Source organism: Leishmania major, chromosome 27 (assembly GCF_000002725.2).
Source record: "Leishmania major strain Friedlin complete genome, chromosome 27".
Classification (NCBI taxonomy): Eukaryota; Euglenozoa; class Kinetoplastea; order Trypanosomatida; family Trypanosomatidae; genus Leishmania; species Leishmania major.
The window spans coordinates 756504-778796 of NC_007268.2; the positions used below are offsets into that span (position 1 = coordinate 756504).

General features: G+C 59.2%; 4 protein-coding genes across 4 annotated transcripts; all 4 read right to left on the reverse strand.

The window, feature by feature from the left end:
• Nucleotides 1–254: 254 nt before the first annotated feature.
• On the reverse strand, nt 255–2783 carry LMJF_27_1790 (conserved hypothetical protein; the record flags this gene model as incomplete). The annotated part of the gene is made up of 1 exon (XM_003721937.1): nt 255–2783. One exon carries the CDS (start codon nt 2781–2783, stop codon nt 255–257), a length of 2529 nt encoding a protein of 842 aa, XP_003721985.1.
• Nucleotides 2784–7400: 4617 nt separating this feature from the next.
• LMJF_27_1800 (protein kinase-like protein) lies at nt 7401–12587 on the reverse strand (the record flags this gene model as incomplete). Its single annotated transcript, XM_003721938.1, has 1 exon — nt 7401–12587. One exon carries the CDS (start codon nt 12585–12587, stop codon nt 7401–7403), a length of 5187 nt encoding a protein of 1728 aa, XP_003721986.1.
• A 3134-nt stretch (nt 12588–15721) lies between these two features.
• On the reverse strand, nt 15722–17299 carry LMJF_27_1805 (putative glycosomal phosphoenolpyruvate carboxykinase; the record flags this gene model as incomplete). The annotated part of the gene is made up of 1 exon (XM_003721939.1): nt 15722–17299. The coding sequence occupies one exon, from the start codon at nt 17297–17299 to the stop codon at nt 15722–15724; it is 1578 nt and encodes a 525-aa protein (XP_003721987.1).
• Nucleotides 17300–19986: 2687 nt separating this feature from the next.
• LMJF_27_1810 (putative glycosomal phosphoenolpyruvate carboxykinase) lies at nt 19987–21564 on the reverse strand (the record flags this gene model as incomplete). Its single annotated transcript, XM_003721940.1, has 1 exon — nt 19987–21564. One exon carries the CDS (start codon nt 21562–21564, stop codon nt 19987–19989), a length of 1578 nt encoding a protein of 525 aa, XP_003721988.1.
• Between the last annotated feature and the right edge of the window lie 729 nt (nt 21565–22293).

Below are 22293 nucleotides of genomic sequence, written 5' to 3' on the forward strand. Positions count from 1 at the left end.
TGAAGGGGGAGGGCGGGGCTCGTGTGTCCATCTCTGCATTGTCTATCCTCTGTCCTTTCTCTCTTGGTTTCTGTATTTCTATTCTTTGCCCCCATCACTGATGCCGCCGCTGATCCTGCTCCTGCTGCCGGCTTCTGCGGTGGGGCAAGGGAGGGAGGGCATGGGAGGCGGGGAGAATGGAGACGAGTGTTGCAGATTGAGAGAGGCGGTGGTTTGGTGCCCAGCGGCGGCAGCGGTGAGATCGCCTGTCCCACTCACAAGCACAACGACAGCGGCCGCAGCTGGAGATTTGTGGGGAAGGAAAACGACGGGGAAGCCGGTGTGATGCTTGGCGGCAACTTCTGCAAGGGTTGCCGCTCTGGCGAAGAGCGCGTTAAAGGATGATCGGTATGGCGGCCATGACGATGGTGCGCCTCCTTCTCTTCCCCAGTCGACCTCAGCGGGTGGTGGGCCACCACAGCAGCACCATTGCGGTGGCCCTCGTCAGACTTGCTAGAGAAACTGCTGTCCCGCCTGCTGTCGCTGGCTTCTTCCTCTTCTCGATTAACCCACAGCTCCTCCCCTCGCTCGTCATGCGATGTGGGGGCTTCGATGTACGCTGAAGTCTGGTGCCGGCCTGACTGCGGCTGCTGCGGCTGTGTTCGCGGCGACCACAGCGGTGCCACACCGAACCTCACGCGGAGCAAATGTCGCACTACCGCTGACGCCTCCTCGGCAAACAGGAGACTCTTCTGCAGGCAGAAATTCTGCGCGAGCCGCGTCCAGCGCCCCACCAGCATCTCCATCCCTTCCAGGTGCGCGCGGAACGTCACAGCGAGGCGGTGAGTCAGGAGCTTCTCTGCCATGTCGTTTGTGGTCATCTCCAGTGCAGCGATCTGGGCCTGTGAGGCGAGCATGGCCTCCTTGGCCTCCCGTCGAAGCTGCTGCTCGTGGAGGACGCGACGCTGAAGCGCAGCAGTGTCGTCGCTGCTGAGGTCGCTCAGTTGACCGTCAAAACCACCCGCCGCCACCGCTTCGACTCGCGTTTGTGATGTCGCGTCGGTCTGCCGACGTGGCGGCACTGACCCGCGAGCTTCGCACGCCAGCGGGTGTGAGTCTGGTGACGGAGACGTCGAGGGCGGGGTTCTGCGACCACTATCACCACCGCCACCGGCGTGCAGCTGCGGCGTCGTGGAGAGTTGGCCGGCGAAGTAGTCCCAAAGCTGTAGATCGGAGTCTCTGTGGGGGTTCCTTGTGCCGGCGGCAGCGGCACCATGGCGGCGATGCCTGCCATTGTCATCCTCTGCTCGGGCCTCCCCGCTGCTGTGAGTCGTGGACTCCTGAGACTCGCCCTCCATGGGTGGGGGCCGACGGTATGCCTCCCATATGGCTGTGTCGATCACAGCCCACATCGAGCGGCGGCCGTCTTGATCTAGTGGAGGTCGAGACTGCACCACAGGAGCGGCAGCGCAGCGGTTTGTACCATCCGGGCTGGACAGCCTTATGTCTTGCGCACCGCCTTCGTCGTCTGCTCGAGAAGCGCTGTCAACTTCACAGTAGTGATTGCCGCTGGTGCTTCGCGCTCGTCGCGGTGGAGAAGAGAAGGGAAGTGACACTGTTGCCGTCGTTTCTGCAGGCGGTCGAATGCCGAGCACGGCGATGCCGCCACTTGCTCTGGTGCGGCTTCCAGAGACGGTGTTTTCACCATCTTTACGGCCAGCAGCATTGGAGACTCTGCCATTGTACTTGCCACGTGTGCTGCGCTGCGGCGACGTCAGTTCCGGTGGCGAGCACTCCCTGCTCCGTGACGGGTGCGGCGCTTGGCTGGATGCATCATGATGACCCCTCACTGATGCAGCGTGCGAGCTGCCGGGTATCCGATCATGATGGTGGTACAAGCACCGGCGGGGGTCAGCCACAGCAGCCAAGCGACCCGCGGCCTCCTCTGCAGCACTGCCAGATGGAGACACCGACGACCTCGGAGGCGACCGATGTGGCTGCGCGGGAGAACGAGGCGAGTACACCACACGCCCGTCGTCAGCATCTGCCCTCCCACGCGTGTTTGCCGGGCTCGTAGACGGGACATCATACAGGTGTCTCTCCCGCAGTGACCGTGGCGAGACTCCGGGCTTCGCTGGCATGGTCGCCGCTGACGTCGCTGAAGACCTTGCGCTCATCAGCTGCCGTTCCACGTGCGCCAGCTCTTCGAGCAGCACGTGACGCTCTCGCGGCGCCATCACTTGGGAAAACGGCAGCGGTGAGCTCTCCTGTGACAGAGACGTCTCAGCCGCCGCGAGCCGCACGGCGCGCGCGTCGCGCTGCAGTAAGCCCTCCAGTGCCTCTAGCAGTTGACTCAGCACCTTCTCCTGTAGCGATGGCGTGAGGAATGTGAGAGGCACGCGAGCAGCGTCCACGGAGGGGTTCAGGTGCCTCCACGGCTCCTCTGCTGCACCGTAGGCGTGCAACCGCTGCTGCCCCTGCCTCTGTCGCTCCACAGACGACTGGATCGACTGCATACGCTCACAGGAGCGGACCACCTTGCGTGCCATCAGCTCCAGTAGCTGCTTGTACTCGCGGACTGCGTTGACGTAGGCAGCAGTGCGGTAGCGGATCACCGGCGTGTGGTGGCAGCGCTCAAGGACCCTCTGCGACGTGGCGTGTATGTCCCCACCAACGGCGATGACGCAGGTGCTGCATAGCGTGAGCAGGCTCGCCGGCGGCTTATCTGCGACTCGTGCAAAGAATAGCGCAGGCGCCTCAGGCCAGGTAGAGCCGGGTCCATCCTTGCACCACGCCTCGCACATCCAACACAAGGCAGCCGAGGAGGGCACAGAGAAGGCAGCAGTTGCCCGGGGCGCAAAAGCAGTAGCAGCGACAGCAGTCCTGTGTGGTGTCGAAGACGGCATGAAACGGGCTGCGGAGGGGCGGCGCAAAGCAGCGTAGCTGACAACGTGCCGACCGCCACCTGGACCAGCGACAGCAGCCGTACAGGCGTTGTGGCCGCCGTAGTGCGGGGGTGTCCGCGGTTGCGGGCTTGCGTCGAGCGCACTCTCTGAAGCAATATGGGGTGAGTGCAGCCATGCGGTATGTCGGTTCGACTGAGGTGCTACATGGCGTCCATCGCCGAGGATTTTGGGGGATATGCGGATCAGGGAGCTGTAAGGCGGTGCGTGACCGCGACCGTGCAATGCAGCGGTCGAGTGCGTAAGAAGGGTAGGGGAGTTTGCCGGTGATGCTATAGCGGGGCTGGAGGGTTTTACCCGACGTTCGCGCTGCGCCAGTGGTGGCGACGGCATATCACCGGAGATCTCTGAAATCAACGCTGCCGCGTACCTGCGCGGTGGCGGCGATCGCCCTTGGTACGCGAATGCCGCGAGGTCTACCGTAGCCGATGCGGCGTAGTGAACAGATGACATGGATGACGCTAGGCTCTGATGTACCCATCTTCTTTTCTCCGCAGCGGGTGATGCAGGGTTTTGGTGACTCGGTCACCAAGCAACAAGAAAAAGAATTCCCTTTCGCATACGCTCAGATACACCCCAGCACACCTAGCAGACAGGCCGAGACGGCTAGTCAACTTGACGCCCCCACCTCGACCGACAGCTAACCGTGTGTCGATGATGGAAGCGTGCGCACGCGTTAGTGATGCGAGGTCATAGAAAGACGGAGAAAAGAGGTATGCAAGTAACTTTCTTTGCCAAGGGTATCTACTTCGAGGCAACATCAAGTGTGAGAGGGCGGGATCAACGGCGTGGTTGCGATATAGACGGCCAAGAGCGGAGAGGGGGAGAGCGGAGAGAGAGAGAGGGAGAGAGGCAGTGGGTGTGCACAGGGTTCAACAGTGAAACATTATTGTTTTTCAGCGTGAGGATGAGGCACAGAGACATAAGCGGGCACATAGAGAAACACACAGTGGAGGGCTCTGAGATGGCAAAGAAGCGGGCCGCGGTGCTTCTCCCCTCGGGCCGCCTTCTCTCTTGCCCCTTTTTCTACGTTCGTCGTTCTGTCAAGCGACATGAAGCAGACACCGCAGTCGCTGCTTCACCATGATCACGCGAGCCCTCAAGCTGTTTCAATCGCCTCGTCTCGCTGCAACCACATTCCCTCCGGCTACTGCGCGTACCGGTAAGGCAAGAGGCAGTGTTCTCGCTCGTTTTCTTCTCGAGTGAGTAGTGGTGCGCAGTGGGCGGGATAAGGGTGGCGGTGCCCCATCCACTCGCTCCCGCGTTGTGCTCTCTCTCTCTCTCGATTTGTCGGTGTGTGTCTATTTCCTTTTGAGTGTGTATGTCTGTGTATGTGTATGTGTGTGTGTGTGTGTGTGTGTGTGTGTGTGTGTGAGCGGCCGGAGGAGGAGGAGGTGCGGGAGGGGTGGGCGCGGACGCGCATCTGTTTTGCTCGGAAACCGTGACATCTAAGAAGAGACCAAAGCGAAAGAGTGCAGCACACAAGTACACGCATGAGTACCCACAGCACGAGCACCGCGAAAGACAACTTTCGGAAATACAGAAACAAAAAAAAAAGAAGGAAGGAAGTGACCGTGAAAGCGTCCAGTGAGACTTACCTGCTTTCCGTGTCCTTCCCACCACAAGCACCACCATGGGGCCCTTTGTTTTCCTCGCCCGGCGCACATGCCCATCCCCGTGCATCCCTCTCCCTAAACGACATCAGCACCTCACTTCCCGACAAGCGCATCACACCAAGCAAAGAAGCGACGAGAGGCGAGCGGTAGACGGACACAAGCAGGCGAACGAGGAGCGGGCTCAGCAGCTGCCCTGTGAAACCACAAGATACGCACGAGAACCAAGGCATCCATGGGAGCGAAAAAGGCGGGAACCCAAGCAAGGCAAAACAAAAACGAGTATTTACCATGATATAAATACAAAAGCGAGCGCTGCGGCGGTCACACAAACGTGTGCGTGAACACCGCCGTCTTCAACGGACAAGCACACGCGCCGCGGCGTGTGCAGGCGCCAAAATGAGCGTGGAAAAGAAAAAACGAAGATGATGTGTAAAACAAAAATATTTTTTGTTATCTTCCATCCCCCCCCTCCGCCCCTACCACGCCCCGCCCTCATTCAGGGGCTGGAAAACGGCGCGCACACGTGCAGCTCCTCTGCTGCTGCTGCTGGTGTCGTCGCTTGTGTCTAACGTGTGCCCCCTCCCCTCCCCTTCTCCTGCCATGCAAGATCAGTCACACTCTACTCTACACACACACACGCAGCCGGCCCCCTGTCACAACGCCCCCATCGCGTGGTGCCGCCCCCTTGGGGTGGCGCAGGCTCCCCCACCAGTTGTCAGTGTGAGGGCCAGGGTGAGATACACGCTCGAGTCACACGGACACGTTGCCCATCATGTGGATGGCACAAGCGTGTTCACTGTGGCAGGTCGCTCCGACGCACCATCATCCAGGGCCTCCCCGCCGACATCCGTAGCAATGTATCACTCTGACCTCCCCACATCGCGGGTGCTTGACCTTGTCATCACCAGAAGTGGGGCGGCACTGGCAGGGGTAAGAGGGGGAAGTTCTGCTTAGCTTCCCCACAGAGTCGGGGTGTACTGGGCCCTGAAGATACCACACACTGAGGTGTCGTCCCGTCCTCCAGGACTGCAGAGAGAGAGAGAGAGAAAAAGAGACAGGCAGACGCGCAGAGGAAAAGATGTAATTAAAAAAAAAACGGGGAGAGATACATGGTGGTGCTGCGTGAGACAGACACACACAAGGCTTTTGGTTTTTCCCGCAGAGCGGGGCAGCAAGGAGCACAGAGACGGGAATGCACACAGAAGAGGGATGAGGGGATGAGATGCAGCGGCTACGGATGCGTGCTTGTTTCGACTTCTGAAAAAAAATTTCTGTTGCCCCGGTGGTGGTGGTGGTGGTAGTCATCTATACACAGCGGGCAAGCGTGGACACACGCGGACAACCGCATCGGCCGAAGGCCCTACTCAACTGGAAAAGGAGACACAGACGCGAAAAGTGGGAGAAGAACAACGAGCAGCACGCCCGGTCGCTTAGCGAATTTTCGAGTCTCCCTCCTCTCTCCTTCGCGGTGGTGCTGAAACCCCTCTCCTCCCTCTTGGTCAATCCTTCGCTACCTTCGCTTGCATGCACGCATGCCCGTGCACCCGTGCGAAGGCATGGACACCTTACCATCACCGTCATCGCATGGCGGATCATTTCGCCATCATTAAACGCTCACCGACAGTGCGATGAACGGCAAAAACGAAAGGCAACGGAGAAAGAAAGGAGCCCGTCGCCTTCACGCAACATCAGCAGTGTCATCGTCATCGAGCGGGCCAACCACCATACACACACGTACACACAAAGAGATAGAGAACAGGAGGAACAGAGAAACACGCTTGTCGATCCGAGATTAACAAGCAAGAGCGAGATGCAGAGAGCGTGCAAGCGTGCGAGTCAGTGAGGGAAACGAGCATGGAAACTGAAAAGCAAAAGTAAAGCACACAAGGCAGCACGAAGAAAAGAAACCCAGACAACGACACACAAAGGAGGAGGAGGGGCCGTGATAACGCTGTGCAGTATACGAAATAATAATGATATATTTTCGCAATGCAATGGGAGCGAAACGCGGGAAACGGGAGTTCAGATAGGCGAAGGATTGACGAACACACACCGACACACACATGAAGACACAAACATCTAACCAAGACCGACAAGAAAAGTAGGAGAGGGGAGAGGCTCGGACGCAGCAGAGGATCGTGGCACCTAGTGAAGAGGCAGCGCGGAGAGAAGCGTAGGGAGCTAGAATCGAGATCGAGAGAGAGAGAGCTCGGCTTTAGAAAAACAAAACGAAAAAAACGTGCCGGCGACGACGATGCGTGTGATGGACAACAACATCCAGACCTGCCCCAATCGTGTGGGTATGTAAACAAGGGGGAGGCACACACGCGCCCATCAGTCACGGCAACGATCACAACAGCAACAAAGTCGACCCCACACGCACACACACACACGCCCCCCCCCCAGGCAGGGGGAAGGGAAGGGTAGAACCCAGCAAAAGACAAAACCCGTACTGTGATGGGCAAGCAGAGAAGCAAAGCGAGAACAAGAAAGCAACAAAAAAAAAGAAAACACACCCACAAGTGCAACGCACATGCATGGCGAAACACGCAGGCGTAAACACACACACACACACACACACACACACAGCGTAGCAGCAACCTTGCATACGGCCCTCTTCCGCTGCGCGCATGTCTTGTCTATTGCATCCTGAGCACTGCAGAAAAGTCAAGGAGGAAATGGGAGGAGGACCAGAGAGAGAGAGAGAGAGAGCTGAAACCGAAAAGATGGGAAGCGCTTAGCCAGTCGACTGATCCGCCGTGTTCGCCACACGGTGGAACGCGTTATGTCGTCATGGCGGGAAAAAAAAAGACGGGGGCGGAGGGCGTCCCCGTAAACGCGTCTAGGGCAGCGGTATCGGGGTCGTAGAAGAGCACAACGACACGTCCCTGTCGTGCTGCTTTGAAATATGGGAGTTATCGGAGATGTCGCGAGTCTGCTCGCCGCTGTCCTCGGCACCCGGCGACGACGACGCCGCACGGCTGGCTTGGGAGAGGGAGGACGTCGAGGGTCGAGGAACAATAATGCGCCTCAGAGTGCGGGCGTCGCGGCGGTGCTTGGGCTGCGAAGCTGTAGGCCGAGTCAAGGCATCCGCACCAATCGTATTTACAGGCGCGTTGGCCGTGCTGCCGCGCGAGCTAACTGCGTTCAAGGTACCAGAGCTCGTCTTATAGGACTGCTTCGGCAATGAGATGCCAGCCGCGTTCGCCTTGAGGCTCCCTGGTGCCGCACTTGAGCCTGAAGCCTTCGGATGGGGAGTGGACGCTACAGACGTGCCTAATGGCTGCCGATGTATTGAGCTGCGCGTTGGCACTACTCCCGACCGCATGTGGCGCGGTGCTATAGAGATGGACAGCTTGCTCGGGCCCGCACCAGTACTCGCCATCGCTGTCGATGGCTGCTGCTGCACCTGCGACGGTGGCTGGTAGTGCGGTTGCACCGGCAGCGACACCGTCGCAATCGACATTACTTCCCCACCGATCGCGCTGATGGGTGAGCCGGTGGTCGTCAGAGCTGGCGGGATGCCGCGGGGAGAGCCGGTGCGCTGGTATTTCGCTGATGTCTTTGGCGACGTAGTCGCAGAGGCGCTGCTATGCGGGCTGCGCACAGGCCCTGCGCTCACACCATCCGTCGATGAGCGCAGCGAGTTGGCGTTCGCTGCCCCTGTTACAGCCGCGTTGCGCGGCGACCGCAACACAGCCTGAAAAGAGGTGCTCTCAGACGAGCCCGAGGTGGCAGCCGGGTAAGGCGACGTAACGGTGCCGGGCTTGTTGGACCCGCCATTGTTGAAGTTGCTGTTCGGACGGCTGCTGGTGCCGGCATTGGTGAGTTTAGCGGTGGTTGAACCAAAAGGCTTCGCTCCCGCAGCCACATCGAAAGAGACGTTGGTGCTCGACAACGAGGGCGGGGGTCGCAGCGACAGACCAGGTGATGCGCAGGGGTGCTGCACGTTCAGCGACTTCACCCTGACGCTGCCGCTGTTGTGGGTCAAAGTCTCGTGCCGTTCGCCTGCCCTATAAGCTTTATCAGGCAGCGGGAAAGCAGGCGTCACGGTTGCTAGTGCAGCGGCGGCAATGGCCGGAAGCGGAGATGACACACTACAAGTAGGTGAGTGGCCCGGCAGCAGCAGCGACCTCCGTGGCATGTGCAAGCCCGGTGGCTGCGATGCAGTTGTGCAGCCCGCCTCCTCTGTCTTTGACTCCGACAGAACGTGGCTGTTGCTGCCGGAGGGGTGCACAAGGCCGTGGGTCGGCTGGTAGGGGAGATGCTGCGACGAATGGAGCACCGCTGCGGCGCCGGCGGCCCCCGTCGATGGGGTTGCCGCCGCCCCCGACAGTGGCGGACTCGCGATAGTATCGGGGTTTGCAAGGCGCCCTTTCTCCTGCGAAAGTGACACCTCGCGAGAACGGGTGAGAGCGGCAGGCAGGCGTGGCATTGCCATGGAGTTCCTGGGGGCCACAGGGGTCGATTCTTCAAGTGATGGGCACGCAGGTGCCGGCACGGACGTCGCCGCGACAGGTGTCGGCCCCGGCTTGGTCGCGGCGCGCCGCGATGCTGCCACGGGTGGCGGTGGTGGTGCGGTGCCCCGCACGTCAGCAACGTCGGGCTGCGGCACCGACTTGAGCCGGTCCACCGACGTCGTCACGGCGAGCTGGCTTGCTGAAGAGAACGCCTGACACACGTGCGTTGGCGTGGTCGGCGTGGACACTGTTGTCGCTGACACTGAGGTTCGTGCCGTCGGTAACCCACGCGCTGACCTGCCGACAGCAGACTTGGTGCATGTTGATGGAGGCACCATGTGAGACCGTGAATCCGCTGTGGATGCCGGCGCAGCGTCGCGCGTGCAACCGAAGGAGCCGCTGCAGCTGTTCGCTCTGCTCCGATGCGCGCGCGAGAAGGGGACGGCGCTGAACAACTCATGGGGATTCTCGCCTGATTCGACAGTGTGCACGGCAGGCGGGGACGCGACAGAGCCCGCCGTGGTGGATCTTGGGCCCGTGAGAGAGGACGGCGATCGCGCAGCGGGCGAAAGCTCGCGCGGACTGTAGAACACTTCGCTCAGCTGCGATGACCAGGGTTTGTGCTGGGACGGCGGCAGCGGTGTCGCGAGAGCAGCGGCGATGATGCGCTGCTCTCTCTTCACCGTCGCCATAGCGAGGGTCCCCCCCGGTGCCGCCTCCAAGCCTCGCCATTCGCTGCCTGAAATGCTCAACCGCGCGTTTGACCTGCTCATCATGACAGGCGACGATACCATAGATGGGTCACCCGTCGATGTCTCCACAGGCGGGCGGCAGCGCGCGGGGCTGCGGTAGTCGGTGGCACGGGGACTGCCATCTGAGTTGTACAAGCTACTGAGGCAGTTCTCACTTGTCGGCGACGCAACGGAGCCCCTGAGCTGCGCGTTCGGCGATGCAAGAGAAGAGTCGTCGTCGTCGTTGCCGCCGCCGACCTTGTCGGGATTGTTATCCCCCGTAACGGCCAGCGAAGTCGCCACCGGCGATCCCACCTGCTTGCGGCCGCGGTCGCCCTCGTCGCCAGTAGTCTTTCTGCTGCGGCTTTTGGTTGCGTTGCCAGCATCGAGGAGCTTGTCATCCACATCCGGGCTGCCTCGCACAACAAGCGACTCTGTTTCCATGTTCCTGCCCACCGCCGTGGCGCCGCGCTGGAGGGGGGACTGATAACCTAGAGGCGCGTCGGGAGACAGCGACTGCTGGCGCGGAGTCTTCATCCCTGTCACCACCTCCGGCAGAGGAAGTGCTTTCGGCGCCGCCACAGACGGCCCGAGCCGCGAGGTGGTCGCCATGCCTGCCTCGCCCACCTTGGTGACACTGTTGTGCGACCTGGAGCCAAGCGCCGTGACACGGTTGCGAGGAGAACGGCCAGCCGCGGTACTGCACCGCAGTGCTTCGGCACGAAACGCCTGCTTCGGTGGCGTGGAGATGATGTCTGAGATGCAGATGCTGTAACCCAGAGACGGCCCAGCCGCCGATGACGCCTTCACCGGCATCCTCGATGATCGCGTGATGACCGGAGAGCGAGTTTCCAGCAGGCGGCACGGCGTGGCTGACGAGCGTGGCGGCGTGCGATTTGGTTTCTTGGCAGCACCGGGGCCGAGCTGAAGACTCTGATGAGGGCTCTTCAGCGAGCTCAACGCATTCAGTTGGGTACCGCCATCCCCCGCTGCACTGCTGCCACAGCCGTGCGGTGAACCGGAGCTAGTACCCTTGTGTGGTGTCATCCTGCGGTTTTTGCTCCCCGGAGACACGGAGCGATTCGAGAGCTTCCCACCTGATCGCCCGCTGCCGCGCTGCCCGCTCTTCGACGGCAGCCGTGCTGTGTCATGGTGGGGAGCTAGGGTCGACGCCTTGCAGCGGTGGAGAGCAAGCTGCGGCACGAGCGCCGCGCTCCGTGTGGAGGTGGAGTGGTAGCCGTTGACGCAGGAGCGTTGGTGCGGCACCCCCTTGGTCACCACCGCCGTTCTCGACAACAGACTCCCGCATTGATGGCTGCTGCAACTTTGCACGACGGGCATGCTGGCCGCCCGCCCGCGAACTCTGGCAGCCTCGGCAACCCGCTTTTCGCCCAGCGACGTCGCGGACGGTGCGGAGACACTAGGCGCAGCGAAGCTGTTCATATCCTCGGCTGTTGGCGAGGCAGCTGACGTCGTGGCGGTAGTCGTCATGGCGGCGGCATCCCTGGGAGTGCCAGCAGACGCCTGACTGCCAAGCTGCGGCGAGAAGCCGACGGCTGGCGACGCTGCTGCGGGCCATGGAGCGGGGGCGGCCTCTAAGCGGCTACCCGCCATGTTGTTGCCACTCGTTTCATCCCTCGTGTGATTTTGGTGGTGGTGGCGTCCGTGCGAGGAGCAGCCGTTCTTCGCGTCGGCTATGATGTGTTCGAGCGTGTTGTGGTCGCTGCGGCCCGTGAGCCGCAGGCTCGTGCCGTCTCTGGGAACCGCAGCTCCGGGTGAGTGGCAGCACTGTCGACGTTCCTCGGCAGCCGCGTCCGCCTGTCGCGGTCGCTCCTTGCGAGCGACGCGGACCCTATCAAAGATGGGCAAAGCCAGTGCCTCGGGTGCTGTAATGCGCTCATCTGGGTTGTATGTGAGGAGCCCCTTGAGCAAGTGAAGAAACTCACGGTCGTCCTTGAACATTTCGCGTATTGGCGTCAATCGACACTTGGAAAAACGAATAACGTCTGGGGTGGACAGGAAGTCGCCGCGCGAGTTGAAGTACTTGCTCGAGTACTTAGAATGTTTCGCAAAGGCCTCCGGCAAGCGGCCGATGCGGCGGTCCATCATGTGCAGGTGAGTCAAGTCATCGCGGCTTTCGAACAGGCGGTGACCGACGGCAACCTCGTAGAGGATGCAGCCAATACTCCACATGTCGGCAGCGTAGTGCCACTTGTTGCCGAGCAACACCTCCGGTGCGCGGTACGGACGCGTGGCGATGAGGTCTGAGTCTAGCTTGTCCTTACGCCAGAGTGACGCACTCCCAAAGTCGCAGACAACCCACTCGTCGCCCATCGAGTTGTCGGCGACGTTTCTGTCGGCGATGAGGATGTTCTCCGGCTTGAGGTCGGTGTGCACCATATGGCACTCGAAGTGCACAAATGCCATCGTCTCCAGCAAGTCGTAGCTGAACTCGAGCAGCTTCTCGTACGTCACGACGCCGCGGTTGACGCCGAGGCGGCGACTTCGTAGACATGGTCCGTGCAACGGCATAATAAACACGGGGCACTCCTGCCAAACGAAGCACTCGTACATCTTTGACACACGCGCGCTGCGGCTCTTGTCGTGCTCGTGCAGCACAATCAGCATCTGCTTCTCGTATTTAGCGTCGCTGCTGTACTCCTTCTTGATCACCTTCATCGCCAGCGGATTGCGTCGCTGATCTTTTATTGACAAATCTAGGTCAATGACGCGGTACACCTTCGAAAAGTTGCCGGAGCCGATGGAAGTGACAACCTCGTAGTGGTTCTTCACCAGTGCCCCCTTATCGAGTCGAATATGCTCCCCTCGTGACGCCATCCTCCTTCGTCTCGGGGGAAGGGAGGAGGGAGTGGCGGCTACGCTTGAGCTGAAGAAGGGGGCACGCTCACAGAGCGAAAGGAGCTAGCCAGTGGCGACGCTGCAACTCAATGCAAAGGAGCGGGCACCGCTGTCAGAGACGTCGCCCTCACCCCTCCAGCTCAACGAAACAAAACAAGAAAAAAAGAAATCTTATACACCGCTATTGTGGCTGTGCGTTCCTCAACACTTCTCTCCCTTCGCCAGTGTCGGCAAGAGAGAGAGAGAGACACGGGGGGACGCAAGAAGTAGTTGAAGAGTGTGCGTCAGCCCACGTCGGCAGACAAGCGAGGGAAAGAAACGAACAAGGAAGTGCAGAAGTGAATGCGTGCGTGCATGAAGCGGGAAAGACGCCCTTCCACATTTTGAAGAGCAGCACGGAGAGTGCCCAAGTATGTGCGTATGTGTATGTGTGTCTTTTGCGTGTAAGGTGCCTGCGCTCTTTCACGTGACGGTTCACACACACACACACACACACACACATTCACACATTCACATAGGCACGCGCGAAACGCACCAAACCAAACCACCGAGAGAAAAAGAGGGATACGCCCATTTGCACCAGCAGTGAGGGAGCACAATGGAAAGGACACGGCCGATCAAAGCGTGAGCGCTAGAGAGGCGGCGGAAGGGACGCGAGTGTCGCTGTAGCCGCCTCTCTAGCGCTCCCGCTCCTTCGGTGTGCGTGTGTGCGCCCGGCTGTCGAATCCTTTACATCCCTCTGTGTACCGTGTGGCAGGTGCTGTGGTGTGAGAGACACAGTCAGAGAGAAGAAGAGCCAAGAGCGACCTCTTCTTCTTCTCGTGTGTCACGCCCATCGAGTTAGAGACAACCAGTAGTTCGCGGTGCTGGTATTTCCTCTGTTGTTGCTGTTGTTGTTGTTTGTGTGTGTGTGTGTGTTGCGGTATGGATGACGCACCTTGAGTTATTCGAAATAATTGGTCGAGCATCCATCATATGTTCCCGTGCCCTTGCTGTTCTACCTTCCGCGGAGCTGGACTGTTGTGTGCTCACGTGTTTATAGGCTATGTTCTTATTTGTTTCGTTTTTTCTGTATGCCGTCATCGTACTTTGCTTGACGACCGCTTTCTTTTCCGCTGTTGAATATCATTTCAATTCGCCTGCTCCCACCATCCGCTTGCGTCGTGTGTGTGTGTGTGTGTGTGTGTGTGTGTGTGTGTGTGTGTGTGCTTAGTTGGGAGAAGGGGGGAGAGGAGGTAGAGATGCACTACTTTGATGCTTTTTTTTCGTTGCTGCATCTTGGGTTGACACGGACGCACAGACACAGACACACACACACACACACACACACACACACACACAGACAGACACATATACACGCGCAGAAAGAGAGAGAGAAGATGAAGGATGGAGGCTGGGGCGAAGGACACAAGGGTGGAGTCCGTACGAACCACGAAATAGATATCCCGCTAGCTTGAGAAGAGCGGCTAGCGACAATACAAATACTATAAAACGGCCGCAATGAAGGGAAAATAAAGATCGATGAGGGAGAGGGGGGAATTGAAACAAACAACCGATCATATATATATATATATATTGGGGGGTAAGGGTGTGTGTGTGTGTGTGTGTAGAGGGGGGAGAGTCGCGGCGAATTATGGACTCCTTACTTTTCGTGTGTTTTTTCATGAAGGTGCCCGCACACACAAACACACACGCACATACACACATAGCCGCACGCCAGCAAACGGGCAGAGGAAACGGAAGGGGGTGTGCTGAAGCAACAAGAACGTTCAAGCGACAGATACGGAGAAGGAGAAGACAGGTAGAAGGGAAGAGGTATCGAAGCAAAGCGAGAAGGGCGAAGACGAAGAAGAAGGCGGGAGGAGGCATTCAATTGTCAACTTGAGAGAGAGAGGGAGAGGGCGAGAGGGAGGGCGAGAGGGAGGGCGAGAGGGAGGGCGAGAGGGAGGGCGAGAGGGAGGGCGAGAGGGAGGGCGAGAGGGAGGGCGAGAGGGAGGGCGAGAGGGGGGGCGAGAGGGAGGGCGAGAGGGAGGGCGAGAGGGAGGGCGAGAGGGAGAGCAGCATTTCTTCTTTCTTTTTCCAAGTGCAGAAGGCAGTGACGGAAACAGAAAAATAGACACACGCACACACACAACACATACGCGAAAACAACAAAAAAAAAACAAGCAAGAAAACGATAGATACTACTGGATGATAATAGTGACGCACACACACACACACACAGACGAGCAAGCGGCTAAGCGAGCCAAAAAAAAGAAAAAGACATGAGAACTGCACGAAGAGAAGCAATGAACGTACGCATGTCGTTCGGGGGGTTTGTTTAGCCGTGAGTCCACCTGTGGACATGCGTGTCTGCTGTCTCTCTGTGTTTGTGTATGTATGTGTGTGTATGTGTCGTGAATGGCTTGGTTGGCGATCTGGGGATGACGGGGTGAGTGGGGGTTGAGGGGTGGGCGGGCAGGAAAACTCAGGACAGCAGCAATAAAAAAAAGAAAAAAAAGTCCGCAGCCACGCATGAAGAGCGTACAGAAGCCGTGGCATCGCACCTTCCGTGATATGCAAGCACAAACAACGTCGACATGGACGCCAGAAAAGTAAACAAAAAGCACAGAGAGAGAGAGAGCGAGGCGCTAGTGACAGTGCTCCCTGCGGGTTGTGAATAGCACTCACACGCCATCCAAAAGAAGCCATACGCGGATTAACATAAAAGATGCACAAAGTCGTCTTCCTTTTCCCGAAACCGGCCAATACGCACAGCGTGCCCCTCATGCATCAAACAAGCAGTGAGCCAAACTCGGACACGCCCGTGAGCTCTCGGGGAGGACACACTACCAACTCACCCATCACCGCAGACTTGTACCAACCTCGTACCGCTATTCTTTCGAGCAACCTCACTTTACCCCTCCCGCACCACTGCAGGGCATCCCCCTCGCTGCCGACAAATCGTCCAGCACGCCGCTGTCTGTCCCTCTCACAATCACAGTCGCCGGACACACAAGCGGTCGCTGTCCAGAGATCCTTGCAGCAATCAGTTGTGCACTAAACATCGCGACAAACAAATTGCCACATCACACACACAACCAGCAGTGCCCATCCGAGACCACACATCGTCCCTACAGATGAGCCGTCTCCACGTACTTCGGCACAGCAGACTTCAGCGCCTCGCTCGCCTTCGCCGCAAAGCGCTTCTGGAAGCTTGCCTGGAACATCGCCACCAGCTCCTTTGTCGTCTCGTTGAACGCCTTCACATCTTTCCACGCCTTGCGCGGGTCCAGCAGCTGCGCCGGCACGCGCGCGCACCCCCTCGGGATCTGCAGGCCCCAGCCCGGGTACACGCAGTACTGCTCCTTGTCCAGGCTGCCGTCGTGAATCGCGTCGATCACGGCACGCGTCACTTTCAGCGGCATCCGCTTCGCCCCGCGGTCCGCGCGCCCGCCAGCGTAGCCGGTGTTCAGCAGCCATACGCGGGCGTTGTGCTCCGTCATCTTCTTCGCCAGCTGCTCGCCATAGAATGTCGCGTGGCGCACAAGGAACGGGCCGCCAAAGCATGACGAGAAGATCGGCTTCGCCACCGGCGTGCTGCCCGCCTCCACGCCGGGCACGTTCGCGGTGTACCCCATGATGAACCAAAACATCGCCTGCTCCGGCGTCAGCCGCGCAACCGGCGGCATCACGCCGAACGCGTCGTTCGTCAGGAAGATCACGTTGTTCGGGTGCCCGGCAACCGCGTGCGTCAGCGCGCCGGGGATGTGCTCCAGCGGGTACGCAACGCGCGTGTTCTTGCAGATGGACTCGTCGTTAAAGTCGATCTCGTGCGTCACCTTGTCCAGGGTGCAGTTCTCCGCCACGGCGCCGAACCGCACAGCGTTGTAGATCTCCTCCTCCGTCTTCGGGTTCAGCCCGATCGCCTTCGCGTAGCAGCCGCCCTCGATGTTGAACACGCCGCGGTCCGTCCACACGTGCTCGTCGTCGCCGATCAGCATCCGGTTCGGGTCCGCGGACAGCGTGGTCTTGCCCGTCCCGCTCAGCCCGAAGAACACAGTCACGTCGCCCTTCTTGCCGACGTTCGCGGATGCGTGCATGCACAGGTGGCCCTGGCGCGGCATCAGCTCGAACATCACCGTCAGTATGCCTTTCTTCATCTCGCCAGCGTACTCCGTGCCCAGGATCACCTCCTCGCCCGTCTTGAAGTTTAGCGACACAGACGTCGTCGACGTGACCCCGGGTACCGACGGGTCTGCCGAGTGCTCGCCGGCGTTGTAGATCGTGTACTCCGGTTCGCCAAAGCTCTCCAGCTCCTGCCGTGTCGGGCGGATCAACATGTTGTACATGAACAGTGCGTGATACGGCCGCGCTGTGATCACGCGCACCTTCAGGCGATAGCGCTCGTCGTGCCCGGCGAAGCAGTCCACAATGAACAGGTGGTCGCGTGAGTTCAGGAAGTCCATCGCGCGCTTCTTCACCTTTGCAAACGACTCCTCGCTCAGCTTCACGTTTACACTGCCCCAGTCCACGTTCTCATGCACGTCGTCCGTGTCCACCACGCGCTTGTCTCTCGGCGAGCGGCCAGTCTTCGCGTATGACAGCACGCACAGCGCGCCGCGCGCGCTCAGCTTCGTATCCTTCTCGAGCTTCAGCGCCCACTGCACCAGCTCGGGGGCGGTGAGGTTGCGGTGGATGATCGGGGCCATGGTCGATGCCTTCGCGGGGTGGTGATTAAGTGGGTGGGGAGGGAGGGGGAGTATTGTGATACGTAGGGCGAGGGGGTGAAGTGTGTCCGTCTGCTAAAGGGATGGCTCACGTGCGTAGCAATCACAAGAAAATAGAGGCGAGCAATAGGGAGGGGGTAAAAGCAAGGACAGGGAGCGAGTGAAAAGAAAAGAACGTGAAACAGGAAGTGTAGGCCTGATAGAGTAGCATGTGTGTGTGTGTGCGTTTTCGCCAAGGCGCGTTGAGGTGGGTTGTGGCGACGTCAACCAGGTAGGGGGTGAGAGAGAAAAGAAGATACAAGCACAAAAAAATATGAAAGGTTTGGGGAGATGTCAGCTGTGAGTGGCACGGTGTACAGGGAGTGTCCGATACAGCGTTGGCTTTCGGCGTCCGTAGCGCCAATGGTGAACGTGGACAGAGACACGTGTAAGGTGAGTGGGGTGGAGCGGTAGAAGGAAAAACAATGAAGAAAGGGAGGGACATTATGGAGAAATGCAAGCATGTCAGGCAAAAGTGTTGGCAAGTTGTGGAGTGAGGCGTGGGGCCGTAGTCGGAGATAGATGATAGTGAGGGGCGAGTGGGCGGCGGGTTAGGGGACAAGAGGGTCCGTGATAAGCAGAGTCGCCATGCAGAGGACGCGGAGAGGCGCACTTCTGAGGATGCGTGAGATGTTGATACCCCAGCACCACTGTCGCCCGCACGGAAGGCCCCTTCCTCATACACGCAAACACAGTGGCGACTGAGCTGGAAGGAAACGCCCCGCGCTTCCGTACACCAACTCGCTGAGCACCCAACAAAGCGCGCAGCTCGTCGGGGGACGCTCAGCCTCCGTGGGCCACATGCCACCCAACGCACTCTCCATACACTAAAAATTCACCCTCTCTCTTTTCGAGGGTAGCTCTCTTGATGATGATCGAATGTGGTTTGCTGCTTCCGTAGGTGTGTTCGGGTGGTGGCTCGTTGAGCTGCGCGATGCTCGCCAAACACAACCACCCACCCCCCGCACCCCACCAGGTTAAACACAGCATCTTATTATATTCATGTAGCCTTTTGTTTGCATGGGGTAGATGCGTGCATGCGTACGTGTGTGTGTGTGTGTGTCTGTGATGTTCTGCACAGTGCCGTACACTCTGGCGCCCTTCCTTTCCCTGAGACAAGAGAGACGGAGAATAAAAGGGGAAGAGGAGGGAGGGGGGCCATCGCCCACTCTCTCTTGTGCGCCAGTGCTCGTGTGTGTCTGTGTGTGAGTGTGCGCGCACAGGTGCACAGCGCTCTCTTCACTGTTGGTTTCGCGTTTTCCATCCTTCTCTCTGTCCTTCCAGGAGAGTCTGCGTTGCTTGCATATACCTCGCCCTGCTGACCTCGCTTACCCTTACCCCTTGCACCTCCGCGGCATTTTCCACATCTGCGGGGAGGGAGGTGGAGTCGGGGGAGAGGGGAAGAGGGGGAAGGGGGCTGGGGCTTGCAGTCGTGACGCAAGCTGTACGCCACGACACTGCTCAGCAAGAGGACGTACACAAAGGCAGAGACAGAGGGGCACGCGGAAAGATCACTAACAAAAGCCGAAAGGGGATGCACAAGACCCGTCGAGCAGCACAGGCCTACTCCCTTCCGCTGCACGGTCTCACACCCGCCCACACAAACACACCCACAGAGGCACACACGTGTACAGACATAGCACATAGACGCTCACACAGCGCAGAAGGAGCCATTCCATACAGCAGCATCGAGTTTTCTGTTGTCTTTTGGTCGGGGGAGGGAAATGGAGAAGGAGGAGAAGGAGGAGAAGGGGGGAGGCACAACACCATAACCCAAAGAACAGAAAAAAAAATTAAAACGGAAACAACACAAAGAAAAGGGGCGCGGAGTCCACTTCCCGCTCTCTCATTCTCCATTGTATAACATCAAAATTCGGAGAGAGAGGGAGGGAGGGAGGGAGGGAGAGGGGCCACACACACGGACAGGGCAGCACGCAGAGAGACAGGGGGAGGAAGAGTCCTCGCAATAATAATAGTAGTAATGATCCCACACACACACACACGCATCATCACATCAACACCAATCAGACCACTACCACTTCTCCTTTTGGGGACGGGGGCGCTCTGCTGCCACCACACGACTTTGCTGCACGAGAGCGACCACGTGAACGTCCTCCACAGCAACGTGCACGTGGCGACGGGCAGGCGCGGCCCAATGAAGCCGAAAAGACAAGAAAAAAAAGAAATGAGGTAAGCACTTTTTCAACCAACCAATAGAAGCAACCGTATAGCGAACCCACGCCTCCACTTCAGGCGCCGCCCGCCCGCTCGAGAGAGAGAGAGCGACGCAAACACAGCAAGCAAGACCAGAAGCACGGAACGGGACGTGTGGCAGCAGCCCGACAAGGCCGCAGCCACACAAGACCCGCCCTAAAGAGCGTCAACTAGATGCATCATCAGCGATGTTAAAGGCTTTGCACGTTTCAAACAGAGGTCCAGGCCGCTGAACATATATATACATATATATATATATTATTTTTCAGGACGCAAGAACTTCTACAATGTGTTGACCGACTACATCAACTGTCATCGCCAAACCCATCAATGCCTGCACACATAAAGGCACGCACACGCGTTCCGGGCATGCACAGGTTCAACCAGCAGTGCCCATCCGAGACCACACATCGTCCCTACAGATGAGCCGTCTCCACGTACTTCGGCACAGCAGACTTCAGCGCCTCGCTCGCCTTCGCCGCAAAGCGCTTCTGGAAGCTTGCCTGGAACATCGCCACCAGCTCCTTTGTCGTCTCGTTGAACGCCTTCACATCTTTCCACGCCTTGCGCGGGTCCAGCAGCTGCGCCGGCACGCGCGCGCACCCCCTCGGGATCTGCAGGCCCCAGCCCGGGTACACGCAGTACTGCTCCTTGTCCAGGCTGCCGTCGTGAATCGCGTCGATCACGGCACGCGTCACTTTCAGCGGCATCCGCTTCGCCCCGCGGTCCGCGCGCCCGCCAGCGTAGCCGGTGTTCAGCAGCCATACGCGGGCGTTGTGCTCCGTCATCTTCTTCGCCAGCTGCTCGCCATAGAATGTCGCGTGGCGCACAAGGAACGGGCCGCCAAAGCATGACGAGAAGATCGGCTTCGCCACCGGCGTGCTGCCCGCCTCCACGCCGGGCACGTTCGCGGTGTACCCCATGATGAACCAAAACATCGCCTGCTCCGGCGTCAGCCGCGCAACCGGCGGCATCACGCCGAACGCGTCGTTCGTCAGGAAGATCACGTTGTTCGGGTGCCCGGCAACCGCGTGCGTCAGCGCGCCGGGGATGTGCTCCAGCGGGTACGCAACGCGCGTGTTCTTGCAGATGGACTCGTCGTTAAAGTCGATCTCGTGCGTCACCTTGTCCAGGGTGCAGTTCTCCGCCACGGCGCCGAACCGCACAGCGTTGTAGATCTCCTCCTCCGTCTTCGGGTTCAGCCCGATCGCCTTCGCGTAGCAGCCGCCCTCGATGTTGAACACGCCGCGGTCCGTCCACACGTGCTCGTCGTCGCCGATCAGCATCCGGTTCGGGTCCGCGGACAGCGTGGTCTTGCCCGTCCCGCTCAGCCCGAAGAACACAGTCACGTCGCCCTTCTTGCCGACGTTCGCGGATGCGTGCATGCACAGGTGGCCCTGGCGCGGCATCAGCTCGAACATCACCGTCAGTATGCCTTTCTTCATCTCGCCAGCGTACTCCGTGCCCAGGATCACCTCCTCGCCCGTCTTGAAGTTTAGCGACACAGACGTCGTCGACGTGACCCCGGGTACCGACGGGTCTGCCGAGTGCTCGCCGGCGTTGTAGATCGTGTACTCCGGTTCGCCAAAGCTCTCCAGCTCCTGCCGTGTCGGGCGGATCAACATGTTGTACATGAACAGTGCGTGATACGGCCGCGTTGTGATCACGCGCACCTTCAGGCGATAGCGCTCGTCGTGCCCGGCGAAGCAGTCCACAATGAACAGGTGGTCGCGTGAGTTCAGGAAGTCCATCGCGCGCTTCTTCACCTTTGCAAACGACTCCTCGCTCAGCTTCACGTTTACACTGCCCCAGTCCACGTTCTCATGCACGTCGTCCGTGTCCACCACGCGCTTGTCTCTCGGCGAGCGGCCAGTCTTCGCGTATGACAGCACGCACAGCGCGCCGCGCGCGCTCAGCTTCGTATCCTTCTCGAGCTTCAGCGCCCACTGCACCAGCTCGGGGGCGGTGAGGTTGCGGTGGATGATCGGGGCCATGGTCGATGCCTTCGCGGGGTGGTGATTAAGTGGGTGGGGAGGGAGGGGGAGTATTGTGATACGTAGGGCGAGGGGGTGAAGTGTGTCCGTCTGCTGTGGTACTCGTTATCTTCTGGCTTCGCTGGTAGGCTTTGTATAAAGTGTCGGCTGAGCAAGCGCAAGAGGCTGTCGCGTATGGCGTAGAGAAGTTGCACACACGGTCGGAGACGACGGAGGGTGCAAAGTTGAGAAAGATCGGGGTCATGGAGAGGCCGGGAGAGAACGACAAGGCTTGCGAGAGCGCCAGCCGCCGCTGGCGGCAGCGGACACGCGGACAATCTCGAGGTGAAGGATGAATGAGAGCTGAACAAGACGCCTCTCCGAGAAGGCTGCTCCGCCTTCTATCGCGCGGTGGGCAGCGCGCGCTGCCGGCGACTAAAAGCTGATCGGGGTAACTTCTCAGCGGGCAATGTTACACCGGAGAAGGCGGGTGGAAGCTAAGTTTTTCTTGTACCCCAGTGTGTCGAATCGATGTTCATCTGTGCAATAAGCAGCGCCACGCTGAGGTCGGGCTCTGGCTTGCTGGAAGGGGCGTGATGGTAGATGAATGAAGACACGTTTTACGAGGTGTAAGGCTGGACAATGAGGAGCCCAATGGGAGAATCGGAAGCCCGAAGGGCAAGAAAATTGACATTTTCTTCTCAAGAGCCGAGGTCGCCACGAATAGGTGGTGAACAAAACTGAGTCGAA